The sequence below is a fragment of the Mobula birostris genome, chromosome 15 (assembly GCF_030028105.1).
Source record: "Mobula birostris isolate sMobBir1 chromosome 15, sMobBir1.hap1, whole genome shotgun sequence".
NCBI classification, from domain to species: domain Eukaryota; kingdom Metazoa; phylum Chordata; class Chondrichthyes; order Myliobatiformes; family Myliobatidae; genus Mobula; species Mobula birostris.
This window is the reverse complement of record NC_092384.1, coordinates 17,862,524-17,880,004: the sequence shown is the minus strand read 5'-3', so window position 1 is coordinate 17,880,004 and position 17,481 is coordinate 17,862,524. Positions and strand designations below refer to the sequence as shown.

General features: G+C 41.2%; 1 protein-coding gene across 1 annotated transcript in view; it reads right to left on the bottom strand.

Annotated features, from left to right (window-relative positions):
- Positions 1–17,481, bottom strand: part of rfwd3 (ring finger and WD repeat domain 3) — a 54,896-nt gene that overhangs the window by 24,542 nt on the left and 12,873 nt on the right. Inside the window, exons 4-7 of the mRNA XM_072279380.1 lie at positions 6,644–6,729; positions 4,852–5,064; positions 4,471–4,562; positions 2,393–2,507 (exon numbers count right to left, since the gene is read on the bottom strand). Of these exons, the coding sequence (XP_072135481.1) occupies positions 2,393–2,507; positions 4,471–4,562; positions 4,852–5,064; positions 6,644–6,729 (506 nt within the window). The remainder of the gene's footprint in view (positions 1–2,392; positions 2,508–4,470; positions 4,563–4,851; positions 5,065–6,643; positions 6,730–17,481) is intronic.

The following is a 17,481-nucleotide window of genomic DNA, read 5'->3' as shown; positions in this document are numbered from 1 at the left end:
GCCCAGCATGTATTTGCAACTAAGAAATCACCTCAGCGCTTCTACTTCCTTAGAAGTTTGTGAACATTCGGTATGACATCTCATACTTTTGACAAACTTCTATAGATATGTGGTAGAGAGTATATCTACCAGCTGTATCACAGCCTGGTATGGAAACACCAATGCCCTTGAATAGAAAACTGTACAAAAAATAGTGGATATGGCCCCATGGTAAAGCCCTCCCTCCATTGAGCACATCTGCATGGAGTGTTGTTTATAAGTAAGTAAAATCCATCATCAGGGACCCCACCACTCAGGTCATGCTCTCTTCTCGCTGCTACCATCAAAGTGGTACAGGAGAGCCTCAGCACTTTCACTACCAGGCTCAGGAATAGTTATTACCCGTCAACCATCCAGCTTTTAAACCAGTGACGATAACTTCATTCAACTTCACTTGCCCTATCACTGAACTGTTCCCACAACCTCACAAGGACTCAAGCCTTGGTTAGACCACTTGCAAAATTCAATACTGAGACTACACAAGATTGTTTTTTCTGAAAAGTCTTTTTTACTTTATTTACACCTTTACACAGGAGGATCAGTTGTAGGCTAAATGCAGCAGCATTTTCCTTGAAGATCTGGCATTTCACGCAAGTTCAATCATTTGATATTTTTTGTTGTATTCCGAATAACTGAGCCATTAGTTATTTGGGACAACTCAAAGAAATCTAATTGAGAAAATAGCCAGGATTCCTTTCATTCATTTGGGACACCATGCCACTTAACTGGGACAGGACACTGCTGTTGAAGGTTCTAACTAGCACAGCTGTGTGCACTTGTGCAGCTATTAGACACTTAGAGCATATAGTTTTAAATAGTGTCAGTTGCATGTGCTTGTGTTATCCAACTGAGCTGTTGGACATCAATTCAAAAAAGCAATGTTTTTTTTGATAATTTTGCTTTTTACTTTGACTGTAAAAAACTTAGACCCTTGCCAAGATGTCCATGATGTTAGAGTGAGTTTTTGGGTAGATGATTCATTTACACTTAAATGACTTTGGCCACCAGTCTTCTGATCTTTGACAAAGTACTGTGGATTGAGTTCATAACAACGCATTTCCTAAAAGCTGTGAATACCAGATTACTAACCCAGACGCTTCTGGTGCTTCTGGGATGAAAGTGTGAAGTTTACAGGTAGTTTCAAAGACAGCCTTATCTACACTTTGTAAATATGGATTGTCCTTCATGTTAAGCACGTAAAATACTAAATAAATGTATTGTGGATTCAGTTTGGAACAGTGGATTCCTGAATACCAGCCCGAATGCTGCTGGCGCTGGTGGAACAGATTTAATCAAAAGGTGTGAAAGCTTCATTGTCTATACTTGTTAATATGGATTGTCCTTTGTGTTTAGCAAAGAAATATCGAGCCCCATCACAGGGCCGGCAGACCTTTCCACCAAAAGCATCTCAGTCCATATGACCCTGACGAAGGGTCTCGGCCTGAAACGTTGACTGTACCTCTTCCTAGAGATGCTGCTTGGCCTGCTGCGTTCACCAGCAACTTTGAAGTGTGTTGCTTGAATTTCCAGCATCTGCAGAATTCCTGTTGTTTCAGTCCATATGATGCCTGCTGAACCTTGTTTTGTCAAATAAAGAAGCTGGTTTGTATCTACCACTATCTATCTATCTAATCTCTCTCTCTCATGATTTCATTCACGCCACAACACGAGAAGATTTGACATTAGCTGAAAATATCGCCCCACTGAACCATTTACAGTCACTCAAAAGAACATGGCAGCATACACTGGATGATTTCCTGTCAATCACTTAGGAATTATTACAGTTTTATAGATGACAGTTCTTCAGTTTAAATATTTATGCACAGAATGTCACTGTGTACAGTAATTTTTTTAAGCAATTCTCACACTTCCAGCATCCCCAAACACCTCATGGATGCTGGACTGCTGTAAGTATTGCACATGCCAGTACTACACAGCTGAGTGTCTAATGATCAGTACTCGACAAAGCCGGCAGAGATCAGGGGCTCAAAGTAGCCTCTTACCGGTTGGACATCAGCCTCGCCTTTCTACACACAAGCAGATTTACTGTATGCATCATCTCACTGTGTGTAAATATTTACACAGAAAAGAGCAACTGGTATGCACAGATACAAACAATGTACCTCCCAAGAAACATACTAAAAACTACAATCTCACTGATACCAGCTCCTTTCTTATCAGTAAAACACAATCACTCTACACGCACCTCCAACCAACCACCTCCATAATACTCTGGAACTCCACAGTATTAAGTAGAGTAGTTATTTTGTGGAAATAAGAGATTTTGTAAATCAATTTACCAATAACCTTTCTTTTGTTTTAAGTGATTAGAGAAGATTTACAGCTGTCTGACCTGCAACTGTTTACGTAACTTGGAGCACTCGTCTGTCAGGAACTGGAGCTGGAGGCGACATTGTGCAGATTCCAGCTCTGCCTTCTGGCGTAACATTTGCTCCTTTTCCAGATCACTGTCCAAGAGAACAGAATGGAAAAAGATCCACACAAAGAAAACACATTAAGGAGATCCAAAAGGAAAAATGAAATTTTAACTTTATGAAATAGATTTTAAGGGAGCACAAGTTCATAAATATTCTATTCAAATTCAATACTTTGAACTAGGAATGAGAATTTTTTTATACTTTCAGGATTTCAGAATTATACATAAGGCACTAAAGTAGAAAATACAGTAACCAATTTGCATACAGTAAACAACAGGAATTCTGCAGATGCTGTAAATTCAAGCAACACACATCAAAGTTGCTGGTGAACGCAGCAGGCCAGGCAGCATCTGTAGGAAGAGGTGCAGTCGATGTTTCAGGCCGAGACCCTTCGTCAAACGTTGACTGCACCTCTTCCTACAGATGCTGCCTGGCCTGCTGCGTTCACCAGCAACTTTGATGTGTGTTGCATACAGTAAATCACAAGTAAGGCAAAAATTACCAAATTATCTGTTTTTGGCAATGTTACTGAAATTATAAAGATTGGTCAGGATATGATCAACAGTGGGAATATTGGAGATCTTGTGCTCAGCCATTTCGAAGAGTAATTTAAAGATTAATTGCACAGGTGTGGGACTACAGCAAAATGCCAGATTTCTTAAAGGCTGCTCCTTTTAAAGTTTTCATTATTACTCAAATTCACATACCATTAGGGTACACAGTATGCTACAATTAGACTGAATTTGAATACAGTAGATTCTGGTTAATCAGGTCAGCCTCCTATTTGTGAAAACTCTTAAAGAACAAAATCTAATCACGAAAATAGCTGGAATTCTCTTCATTTAATTGGGACACACAGCTGTTTAATTAGGACAGGAGAATGTTGCCAAAGTTTCTAACTAGCATCAGTCATATGCACTCGTTTGGCCATTAAGCTCTACACTGTGCTTGGAGCAAATAGTTTTTAAGTAGAGTAGTTGCATGTATTTGTGTTCAAAAAGCAGTGATTTCTATCACTGATAGTTGGTGAGAAATAAGCAGTAAGACAATTCTGAACAATTTTGCTCACTGTGGTTTCAAGCAATCAGGCTTGGAGATGCCAGAAATGGCCGGGAATGAAAATGAAATGACTTCACTACTTTAACAAGTTTGGAACTACAAAGAATTTGAAGGTATTGACAATCATCTTGAATGTTCCAAAGAAACGAAAATTTGGAAAACATAACTGTATGAAGGCAGTCCATTATCTGGACTGATTTTATTCATTTACAGCCAAAAGAATATGGCAGCGTACACCAGATTAATTCTTCCATCAATACCTATTTTTTAGGCATCTGTTAGTCTCATGAGACCATGGATTTGCGCCTTGAAAGGTTTCCAGGGCGCAGGCCTGGGAAAGGTTGTATGGAAGACCAGCAGTTGCCCATGCTGCAAGTCTCCCCTCTCCACGTCACCAATGTTGTCCAAGGGAAGGGCATTAGGACCCATAAAGCGTGGCACCAGTGTCGTTGCAGAGCAATGTGGTTAAGTGCCTTGCTCAAGAACACACACACGCTGCCTTAGCCAAGGCTCGAACTAGCGACCTTCAAATCACTAGACGAACACCTGAACCACTTGGCTATGTGCCAACACTAATAACTATTAGGAACTACAGTTTTATAGTACTGTAGTATTATTAGTGATTTAATTTGTTCTGTATTTCGCTTAAATACATAACTGAATGCCCAGTTAAACAGCAGTTTGTCTCTCTTTTAAATATACATTTTTGACTATTTTGATTAAATTTTGGCTAATTGGGACAGCTGCTTAATTGGGCCAAAATGTACTGGACCACTTAAGCAAAATCCAGGTCACTTTGCTCATGGCTTTTATCGAGTTTCTCCACAACCTCCAATACTGATCATTCCCCACTCCTGCCCCGTAGTCCTGCTGCTGAAGTACGGCAGCTTTCGTAACTTCAAGTGGAAAAAAGTTTTCACATATTGGTATATACCTCTTTAATCGCTCCTGTTCACTGGTATCCACAGCTTTAAGTACTCGAGCATATAGAAGTACCACATCTGATCGCTTAGCTTTCTTATTACACTGCAAAATCCAAACAAAATCTTTTAGTATAGTTCTATTCTGCCACTGGCTTCAGATAGACGTTAAAACCTCAAGAGGTGCAGGTTCTTATTTCCTTATTGTCTATGCTCCATGAATCTATTCCTTATACTCAGGTAAAACAGCCGCCAAGAATTTTATTCGTATCAGTGGAATCCACCCATTTTGGGCTTTAAAAACAAGAGAACACTGTACTAGCCCATTATACTTCTCTAAAACTTGTGAAGATGCAAATTTTGCTCATTACCCCAATGCCATGTTGCAGACATACCTGTGGACATTTTCCTCCTTGTCCCCTCAGCCACCGATCAATGCAAGTAAACCCAAAAAGATGGCCACATCGCAGAGCAGCAAGACGATGCTCTCCTGCATTAGTCCACGGCTCAAAACATATTGAGCAAGTATCACCTTCATCATCAGAGACCGAACTTGGTTCATCCTTTTTCACATTTAGAGTGTCTTCTGAATGTGAAGCCATGCACTCCTAGGTAAAATATTCAGTGAGAGATGAATGTTTGCCCATTACAGACCCATTTTGTTCTCCTAGTGCAAGTCATCAAAAAAATGCACTAAAATTTCAATGTTTGCAGCAGTCACTTTTTTTATTATACGACTCAAAAATGAGAATATCCTTAAACCTCCTACTCTTGCTCTGTTTCTCTGCTTTGCCTAACTTTGCAAGGACCTCTATGGAGTCATAAGTCTATATGTATTGAAAGTAGGTTGACCAGCCAACTCTGAAGACTATTTTTTGTGCATTCAAGTAAATTGAAAGCAGGCATATGGACAGATGAGGGAATGCTGCAGTCAAAAATGAAATACAGTTGTATTTCATGAACCTAAAGCTGGTAGTATTGTGGATCAATTCATCCTGCGGACAACTTGAGCACAAGATGTAGTTACAACAGTTATTAATTGCTTGTCTGCTATCCAGTTTAATCTATTAAATTGTATAATACATGCTTGCATTTTAAAATATTTTAAATACAAATGGTTTCTAACATTGTACAGAAAAATCATTGGTGGAAAATGTATGGCTTACTCTAATAAAACTCAACATTGATAAGGAACAAATCTCAGGAGCTCACACCATATTAGTAATAAAGTAAATCATTATCAACGTGGTACAATCTTGAACTATCATTCAGTTTTATTAACATGACAGCTCATGAATACACCAAAAAAACCAAAAAATATCAAATATCAGGATCAAGCAGTCCAACCAAAGAACTCAATCGAGAGCCAGGAGGCCATTCAGCTCCATTTTCTCCATCCAGTGTCATTTAATTAGATCCTAATCAATTGACATTTTAGTTGCATTTAACCACCTCATTTTTATATCGCAAATGTATAAAATTCCTGTTTGGCATTCGTAGAGATATGGCACAGAAACAGCCATTTCGGCCCATTGATCCCATGCAAACCATCACTATCCATTACACTAATCCTACATCAATCTCAATTTCTTCATTCTACCTTCATTTTCATCAGCTACCCTGGATTCCACTGCTCACCTTCAGACTAGGGACAATGTAGTGTGGGTAATTTACCTACCAATCTGCATGTATTTAGGACCAGAAGAGGAAGCTGGAGCAAATGAAACCCACACTGAGAACATGCAAACTTCATCCAGACAGCACCTAAGGTTAAGATTGAACCTAGGTCTTTGATGCTGCAAGCTAAAATACTGTGCTGCTTTAACTAACTGCCACAGAATTATCCACAATCCAGGTAAAGCAAATCACAGAACAAAGTTCTGACCAAAGATACTGTACTGTTTGAGCAGCATAGTAGTGTAGCAGTTAACGTAATGCTGTACTACACCAGGTTCAATCCCACTGTTGTTTGTATGTTCCCCCGTGATCGTGTGGGTTTCTTCTTGGTGCTCCAGTTTCCTCCCACATTCCAAAGACATATGGGCTAGTTGGTTAATTGGTCAAACGGGTGTAATGGGCTGGATGGGCCTATTTCATGCTGAATCTCTAAATAGAAATAAAGAAACACAAGTTAGAAATCCCAGCATTAAGTCTGTAAGCAAAAAAAAAGTTATCAGGATATCTGACCTGCTCTTGATGTGTAGACTGTGATCCCTCATTCTCAGCACTCTGTGCTGGTCCGGGGTTTGCTGCTGCCAAGGTGCTGGCTGAAGCTGTAAAAGCAGAAAATACCACATTTAAAGTAATTATTTGCATTAAAAGAAAATGATACCTTAAATGACATGGGTTATGAATGGACACAAATAAAGCTATATGCAGGTATGAATCACCATCATCAGGTGCTGTGCCCAGTTTGAACTTTGACTGCCATGGCCCACACACTCCTGTTTCGGGTCAAGTGGATCAATTCATTGGTATTCATTTCCAGTTCTCTGGCTGCCGTCTCCATCATCATTTGTCTTTGTCTTCCTCTTGTTTTCTTCCCTTCAATCTTTCCCATAATCACCATGCATTTTAACTCCTCTTTCCTAATCACATGTCCAATGAAGTTACGTTGCCTTTTCATGATCTCATACATTATTTCTCATTTTGTGTTTGCTCTGTTCATGACATCCTCGTTACATATTCGTTTCGTCCAGGATATTCTTTGCAACCTCCTCAAAAACCACATCTCTGCTGCTTCAATTCATTCCCTCATGTTACTAGATATTGTCCAACATTCTGATCCATAACATAACTGGATAAACATAACATTTCAGTTCTCTGAGGCGGGTTGTCATGCCTAGTTTAGTGTTGGTCAGTATACTCTTCATTCTCGTAAAGGTGTCTTTTGTCTATTCTTCTTTTGATGTCCATGTTGCACCTGCCATCTGATGTCACCCAGCTTCCTAAGTAGCAAAAGTTCTGTACTTGTTTTATATCTTCCCTGTTTATTCACAGCCTGCAGATAGGATTCTCCTTCTTTTTGGATATCACCGTTGTGACGGGGTCCTGAATTACTACTATACACTGTGCTTGATTACCCCTATGAACTGTGCTTTTGGGGGGGGGGCAGGGGGGAAGAAAGAGGGGAACACCTTGTTTAGAGAGAGAGAGAGAGAGAGAGAGAGAGAGAGAGAGAGAGAGAGAGAGACACACACACACACACACACACACACACACACACACACACAAAGGCTGCTCACAGGTTGTTTATACTTTCTCCAAGGACATTGCCTGCTTGTACATTCTTACACAGAGAAGGGAGGAGCTATTTGAGAGACAGTTGGTACTCAGTACAGTGAGATAAATAGAAGGTCAGATGATAGACCTGTGACACATGATTTTGGACACTGAATGACTTTTGTTGTGCCCAAAGAAAAAGTGTGTTTTGGAGGGTCAAACAGGCGGATCGATCAGTGGCTCTTGCAGTGTGAACAGGGCGAGACCAGTGGGCCTGGGTTGATAGTTCCACCACAGAAGAACGGTCCCCTTTGTTGTGGTCACAGTCGGTGACTTTTAAAGGACTGAGGACAACAGGAAGATCGACAGTGTCAGCTCACCTGAAGACTCAAATCTCTCCCTCTCTCTCTCTCCATCACTACTCAACTCAATACCACGAACTGAACTTTACTCATTATTGTAAGACTATCTATTTATCCCTAGACTTGAAGCTTGGTCTTCATATATATTCCACACTTACTTATATATAATCATTGCTAATCTGTTTGATTTATCTGGATTTATATTACTGTACTGCATAGTTACTAATAATTATTATTAGTTAATAGCAATACCAGACTCAAAAGTGTTTTCCATCTCTGCTGGTTCTTTAACCCGTCACGGGGTACGTGACACCATACATTGTCTTTTTGCAATTGATAGATAGACCCATTTTTGCACTTTCTTCAACAATTATATCAATTAAGTTTTGTAGTTCTTCCTCCGTACTTGCAATTAACAGTGTCATCTGCATATCTGAAATTATTGATGTGTTCACCGCCAACTTTGATTCCCAAGATGTCTCTTATTTTTTGTAAAATTATTTCACTGTACACAGTAAATAAATCAAGGGAGAAAACACACCCTTCTCTAACATCTCTCTCGATTTTCGTAAACTAACTCACTTCTCCATCTATTCTTACAGCAGCAGTTTGTTCCCAGTACAGATTTCTGATTAGGCGGAGGTCTTTCAAATCTAGATCTGAAATAACTTATTGTGCTTCACTTTATCAAATGCTTTTGTGTAGTCAATAAAACAAACAAATCTTTTTGCACTTGAATAGCTCGTTCTGATAGTCTCCTTACCATCAATATTGTGTTTCTTGTACCTTCGTCTTTCACAAAACCACATTGTTCTTTACCTATTTCAGCTTGTATCTTACTTTTAGCTCTTGTCATCACAGTTCTTAGAAGTATCTTGATGATATGACTCATTAAACTTATGGTCCTATGTAATTCACATTCTATTGCTCTTCTATTCTAAGTCCAGGGTATGACTCTAAACTGCAACCGGTGATGAGGCTCTGACTGGGGACTTTCAGAGCTTTGGGGCAAGTCATTCATTGCTCCCAGGGTCACTCTGACCCAGAACGGTAGCATCTGCAAGGATTCCTGCTCAGGATACAAGCGAAGGCCAACAGCAGATGCGGCAGATTCAGTAACTGAACTTATGACGGAGAAGGCAGATGAGCTAGGACCTCAAATGTCAACAGCCATAGTACAGGCAGATGAACATTTGGGAAGAGAAGTGACGATTTCTTTAGTTCGCCCAACAGTAGACAATAGTAAACCACTGTTGCTAGATACTAGGTTTCCTAGACTATATTTGCTAAGAAAACCATGGTCAAACTCACAAAATGTATCACACAACAACAGCGTCAAGAGAATCTTCAAGACAATTCTGAAGATGCTTTGCTCGGTAGGGTTGATTCTGGTCAGCAGGGGATCCCCGACCGTCATCAAGCTAGTGCTCATAAAATTCAAGTAACACAAAAGAAAATTATTGCCACTTGGATGTAAGAACCCTATATCAAGCAGGAAGATTGGACAATGTGATAAACAAAATGGAAAGACTAAAGATTAACATCATGGAAATTAGCGAAGTTCATTGGATAGGTGCTGGAGCATGTCAGAATAGAAATAAAACACTAATTTATTCTTGTGGAACATCCCATATTAATGGAGTAGGAATTCTTATGGATGAAAACATGGCAAAAAGTGTTTTAGGACATTGGGCAATATCAGAAAGAGTGCTCTTTGTTAGATTCAGAGGACAACCATTTGATTTAGCAATTATACAGGTATATGCACCAACAACAGATAGAACAAATGAGGATATAGATAAATTCTATGAAGAGCTCGAGCAAGCAAAGAATGGATGCAAATCTCAAGATATTGTTATTGTCATGGGAGATCTAAATGCTAAAGTAGGACAAATTGCTGATGGAAATACCATAGGACAGTGGTCCCCAATCACCGGGCCGTGGACCGGTACCAGGCTGCAAAGCATGTGCTACTGGGCCGCGAAGAAACGATATTATTTGGCGATATGAAATGATATGAGTCAGCTGCACCTTTCCTCATTCCCTATCACGCACTGTTGAACTTGAACATAGGGTTGCCAACTGTCCCGGATTAGCCGGGACATCCCGTATATTGGGCTAAATTGGTTTGTCCCATACGGGACCGCCCTTGTCCCCTATTTCCCCCACTAAGGTAGAGCGTTCCTATGAAACCTTTCATAAGCCGAAATGGCGTAAAGCACAGAAGCAACTGCCATTAATTTATATGGGAAAAATTTTTGCACCTTCCCAGACCCAAAAAATAACCTATCAAATAATACATAAAACCTAAAATACAGTAAAAGCAGGAATGATATGATAAATACACAGCCCATATAAAGTAGAAATAATGCATGTACAGTGTAGTTTCACTTAACAGAATCGGGAAGATTAAGCCAAAACTGACTTGTAGAAAAAAAAATTGCATACAGGTGCCCGTGCAAGGCTTCATGGTCATGGTTGTCTTTCTCGGGGTAAACACAAGTGCCCCGTATTTGACTGCTACTTTTGTCCCTTATTTGGGAGTGAAAAAATTGACAACCCTACTTGAACGACCCTCTCCCCCCGCCATAGATCGGCCAGTCCGCAAGAATATTGTCAATATTAAACTGGTCCACGGTGCAAAAAAGGTTGGGGACCCCTACCTTAGGAAAATTTGGACGGGGGGGGGGGTGGGGAAAGAAATGACAGATGAGAAATAGGTAGAATGGTGCAAGATGAATAATCAGGTCATTATGAATACATAGAAACATAGAAAATAGGTGCAGGAGTAGGCTATTCAGCCCTTCGAGCCTGCACCGCCATTTATTATGATCATGGCTGATCATCCAACTCAGAACCCCGCCCCAGCCTTCCCTCCATACCCCCTGACCCCCATAGCCACAAGGACCATATATAACTCCCTCTTAAATATAGCCAATGAACTGGCCTCAACTGTTTCCTGTGGCAGAGAATTCCACAGATTCACCACTCTCTGTGTGAAGAAGTTTTTCCTAATCTCGGTCCTAAAAGGCTTCCCCTCTATCCTCAAACTGTGGCCCCTCGTTCTGGACTTCCCCAACATCGGGAACAATCTTCCTGCATCTAGCCTGCCCAATCCCTTTAGGATCTTATACGTTTCAATCAGATCCCCCCTCAATCTTCTAAATTCCAACGAGTACAAGCCCAGTTCATTCAGTCTTTCTTCATATGAAAGTCCTGCCATCCCAGGAATCAATCTGGTGAACCTTCTTTGTACTCCCTCTATGGCAAGGATGTCTTTCCTCAGATTAGGGGACCAAAACTGCACACAATACTCCAGGTGTGGTCTCACCAAGGCCTTGTACAACTGCAGTGGTACCTCCCTGCTCCTGTATTCGAATCCTCTCGCTATAAATGCCAGCATACCATTCGCCTTTTTCACCGCCTGCTGTACCTGCATGCCCACTTTCAGTGACTGGTGTATAATGACACCCAGGTCTCGTTGCACCTCCCCTTTTCCTAATCGGCCACCATTCAGATAATAATCTGTTTTCCTATTTTTGCCACCAAAGTGGATAACTTCACATTTATCCACATTAAATTGCATCTGCCATGAATTTGCCCACTCACCCAACCTATCCAAGTCACCCTGCATCCTCTTAGCATCCTCCTCACAGCTAACACTGCCACCCAGCTTCGTGTCATCTGCAAACTTGGAGATGCTGCATTTAATTCCCTCATCCAAGTCATTAATATATATTGTAAACAACTGGGGTCTCAGCACTGAGCCTTGCGGTACCCCACTAGTCACCACCTGCCATTCTGAAAAGGTCCCGTTTATTCCCACTCTTTGCTTCCTGTCTGCTAACCAATTCTCCCCCCACACCAATACCTTACCCCCAATACCGTGTGCTTTAAGTTTGCACACTAATACCTACTTTAAAAACCATCCAAGATGCTTGTGGACCTGGAAAAGTCCAGCTGATATCACTAGAAATCAAATTGATTTTATTACTGTAAACCAAAGATTTAGAAACTCAGTGACTCAATGCAAAACATATCCAGATGCAGACTGTAATAGTGACCGTAACCCAGTCGTATGTCATGTAAAAGCAGGTATGAATACCCAACAGTTAAAACATACTGTTCTTTTCACTCTGAGCATTTCAGAATGCTAATATTAAAAAGCCACACAAGCTACAATTACTTTATAGAAAACAGAAGCGTGAGGTCTTAAAAAATAATCTCCATTGCAAAATATTGTGAAGCTCATTTTCAGGATATGAGCATTGCAGAGAAACCTGGCATTGATTGCCCACCCTGGTTTGCCCAGATACAACTGAGCTACTTGCTCAGTCACTACCCAAAACACATTAATTCTAAATGACAGTAATCCTCCAAATAAACAAGGGAAATAGAATTAATCAAATGAAAACCATTTCTAGTCTATTTTAATAAACATAACCAGAGGACACTTTGCTCATTATTTTCAGCCTGTAGAAGTAGATCAGCACAGCTGTATAGGGCAATGGCACCATTCGCTCTTGGATCTTAGAGTCATAGAGCACTATAAGCACAGAAAGAGACTCCTCGGACTGTCTAGTCCACACTAAACTGTTTATGGTCCCATCTACCTGCTATTGGACCATAGCCCTCTCCATGCCCCTCCCATCTATATATTTATCCAAACTTCTTAAATTTTGCAACGGAACGGGCATCTACCACTTCTACTGAGAACTCATTCCACACTCACACCACTGCTAAAATTTCCCTTGAGGTTCTATCTTTCACCCTAAACATAACTCCTAGGTCTAGTCTCACTCAGCTTCAGGAGAAAAAGCCTGCATGTGTTTATCCTATCTATACCCCTCATAATTTTTGTACACCTCTATAAGATCTCCCTTCATTCACCTACACTGCAGAGAACAGGGAATAAAGTGCTAATCTGTTCAACCTTTCACCATTACTCCGCTCAAGTCTTGGCAACATCATTGTAAATCTTCTCCGCACTCTTTCAAGCTTATTGATAGCTTTTCTGTCGGTAGGTGACCAGAACTGCACACAATATATTTAATTTCTAAAAGGAACACGGTTGGAACAAGATGAATTTCCAAAGAGAAGCAGGTAGTGTGATGGTCAACTGACAGTTCTGCTAAATGAAAAGCTGTTGGTGCTACAAGGGTAATCTATATTTACAGACAAATTGAGGTGTAAAGAAACAGAGCACCATTAGATGCTTGAATTTACACCAGTTAAAACTTGATAGTTAGCAAATAAAATTTAACTGAGAGAAGCAAATGTATTGGGTTTTAGGAAACAAACCACTATAGCACATCTCAGCCTGACTGAAAAAAATGTAACTAGATTTAATAGAAGAGCATTGGAAAACAGTCTGAACTCTGCACAGTTCTTGTGCAGTTGACGTCTTTGCTTCAGTGCTCCGTTTTAGGCTACACTATCACCATATTGAACTTGGCCAGTTGCAGAAAAGATCCCAGAATATCGAAACTGAGCCATGATGAGTCATTATGGGCTTTCAAGAACAGTAGAATTATATCCCACCGCACACTGTAATCTAGTCATTAAATCCCTGCACCATCACTGCCATCAAGCCAAGGTGGAAATCTAGAATCAATCCACCACCTCAAGAATCTCCTCACATTAAGCCTGGGTTCCACCAGCACTGCATTTCCACACCTCTATAGACCAGGTACAAATGCAAGAGGTGAGGGCAGACATCAAGATAACTAAGTGAATGAAAAGGCATCAACTAGATATAGTAAAATTTATTTGGGTGGAAATTAAAGGAGAAAACTTACAGGCTGGAATAATTGCTATCTCAAATAAAGATGCCCATAGTTATTCAAATTGCATCTCTACCTCAAACCATTGCTGCAGGAATTCCTCAAGCAGTCAAAGACCAACCATTTTTAATTACATCCCCATACTTTTAGAATTAATAACTCCTGATACATGCAAATACTTGCACCGTATTTCCCCACTGATGACTTCTGGGGGGGGGGGGGGGGAAAGAGAGCAGAACCATCTGCAGTTATACTTGGGAAGGGGTTGGGGGGGAGAGAAGAACCATCTCCAGTTATACTTGGGAAGGGGTTGGGGGGGGGGGGGGGAGAGCAGAACCATCTCCAGTTATAATTTTGGGGAGGGGTGGGAGAGCAGAACCATCTCCAGTTATACTTGCGGAGGGGTCGGGGGGGGGGGGGGAGAATAGAACCATCTCCATTTACACTTGGGGAGGTGTGGGGGGGGGGGGAAGAGCAGAACCATCTCTAGTTGTACTTGGGGAGGGGTGGGGGGGGAGAGCTGAACCATCTCCAGTTATACTTGGGGAGGGGTGGGAGAGCAGAACCATCTCCAGTTATAATTGGGGAGGGGTGGGAGAGCAGAACCATCTCCAGTTATACTTGCGGAGGGGTCAGGGGGGAGAATAGAACCATCTCCATTTACACTGGGGAGGTGTGGGGGGGGGGGAAGAGCAGAACCATCTCTAGTTGTACTTGGGGAGGGGTCAGGGGGGAGAGAGCAGAACCATCTGCAGTTATAATTGGGAGAGGGAAAGCTACAAAGTAGATCATGGCCCGATAATAGCCCAGGGAAAGATAGCGTTATGAGATTACTTGGAACCACGTGAAGTAATATATTGCGCAAATAAAAATGAACTCAAACACATTAATTCAGCTTAAATGAGGTCAGATCAAAAGCTTAAATACTGAAAAACAAACCAGAGACCTAAAATTTAACTTAAAGGAGGATTTTTTACTGTAGAAATCTACCAAACAAGGTGCTAAAAGGAAAACTTTGGGGTTGGGGGCAATAAAATTTAAGGTCAATGCTAGGGTATGCATATCCTCTTTTAATGAGCCAAATAACTTTGATATCTTTTTTTTCTGTTGTTCTTTTGATTCTATTGCTTCCACAGGAATGATCCTGCTCAAATCATAAAACAGAAAAGATAGTGCTGGAGGAACTCAGTATGTGAGGCAGCATCAGAACTGAATAAACAGTCAACGTTTTGGTCTGAGACCCTTTTTCAGACTGGGGAGCAAGGGGGAAGATGCCAGAGTGGGAAGTAGAAGAAGGGGGAAGAAGGGAGGGGAAAAGTTACTTCTCTCTCAACTCCATTCAGGGCCCCCAGACAGTTTTTCCAGGTGACACGACACTTTACCTGTGAAAATGTTGAAAATGCTCATCTACTGTATTCGGTGCTCCTGATGCAGCCTCCTCTACATTAGTGAGATCTGATGTAAATTGGGGGACTGCTTTGTTGAGCACCTCTGCTCCACTTGCCAAAAGCAGAATTTCCTGGCAGTCAACCATTTTAATTTCTATTCCATTCCCATTCTGAAGTATTGGTCCATGGCCTCCTTTCACCATGATGAGCCCACCCTCAGGATGGAGCAACAGCACCTCGTATTCCATCTAGGTAGCCTCCAACCTGATTGGATAAAGATCAATTTTCCCCCTCTCCCTTCCCTCTTCTTCTGTTCCCCACTGTGGCCTCTTACCTTTTCTCCTCACCTGGTGCCCCTCCTTTTTCCCTTTCTCCCATGCTTCACTCTCCTCACAGATCATGTCTTGTCCAGTCCTTTACCTTTCCCAACCACCTGGCTTCACCCATCACCTTCTAGCTAGTCCTCCTTCCCCTACCTCCACCTTTTTATTCTGGTATCTACCCCCTTCCTTTCCAGTCCTGAAGGTCTCAGCCCAAACCATCGACTGTTTATTTATTTCCATGGACGCTTCCTGACCTGCTGAGTTTCTCCAGCATTCTGTGTGTGCTGCTCAAATCACCATGCATGTTAAATAAATTAATTATCAAAGAAGTGTTAATAGTGATAACACTTAATAGTTAAAAGTGTTAATATGATGAAATGTTGAGCAGGATAAACAAACATTTGCCACCCTTCCTCAGGCTACGTCCACACTAGACCGGATAATTTCAAAAACGCCGGTTTCGAGTAAAAACGACAGGTGTCTACACTAGGCGTTTTTCAAAATATGTCTGTCCACATTAAAATGGATATTCGGGCAAATCTACTCCTACTGGGCATGCACAGACGCTTCTACAGAAAACAAGCCAAAAGGGAACGGTATAATATTTACATTTCCGCGGTGGCGTTGTGAAAAACTAGAGTTCAAACAACAACAGCGAAAGAAAGTTTTCAACAATGTCTTTGAGGAACACAAAGAAAACCTCTGCTGGAAAAAGCAGACCAGACTTCTTCGTTTAGACAGACAATGAAGTTGAGCTGTTTCTGCGAGTTACAAATGACCACAAAGTCAGCAAAGCAGTGGAGAACGTGGAGATATTTAACTCCAAACAAGCTATTAACGTAGGCAATAAAGTAAACAACACACGCATGAAGCCGTCCTCTACCCAAGATCAACAAGAGAGTGGAATCTTCTGCCGCCAGACCTGCGCAGTTCCGACATTAGTATTTTTAAAGATAGACTCCATCAAATCAATTTAGGGGATCTAGTGAAAAAAGCTCACTTTACAATTTAACTCTCACGCCATTCACACTGACTGCGCGTTATAACAGCCATCCAGCAGTGCTTGCAAAGTACCAAGCAGAAGCAGAAAAAGCATGGTTGTTGTGGTGTTGTCATGACAGCGTTTTTAAATATCTCCAATTACCCCGTCCACACTACAACGTGCAACAATCGTTTTCAAATTTACACACTCTGGAGTGTTTTATCAAAGCTCCGTTTTCGGGGGATGAAATCACCGTTTCAATGTGGACGGAGGGTCAAAACGAAGAGAAAAAGCTTCGTTTTCAAAATTATATGGCGTAGTGTGGACGTAGCCTCAGTTTAGGGAAACAGCAACTAGGAATGACCTTGTTCTACTCAAGCAAGGTTAACATATTTTGACCACCTGCTAGTTTCTCATTCTCCCTTCTCCAATTCAGACAGGAATCCTTGAAGAACAGGCTGATTGGAGAGTGAAAGAGACAAAGACAAATATTCTATGAACGTTAGTGCTGCACAATTCTTCACAGGCACCAAGCAGTGAATAGCTGGAACTAAATGCAAACATGGAATAAAGTTCAATGGATATAAGTCTTAGCCCCACTAAAAATAAATGCAGGACTCATTTCCCTTGCAATAAGAAGTAAAATTAATTGATGTTAATGTATGGGGTCTTTCTTTTGTTACATTTAAAATAGCGACTTTGTTATGTTAATCTGGGGAATGTGGCTTTGTTGTGCTTTAACGCTGAAGAGAGTTTGCGCTAGCAGTTTGTTTTACTTTAAATTGAGATAGCAGCCTTCTATTAGCCAATGGGTGGTTATGTATCGTTTTGTTTTGGGATACCATGCTGTATGATATGACTGTGGACGGGGTTTTGGCGGGGAGATGGGAGAGGGACGGGGGGAGTCGGGGGAGGGACGGGGAGTCGGGAGGAGAGACGGAGAGGACGGCAGACGTGCGGAGAGG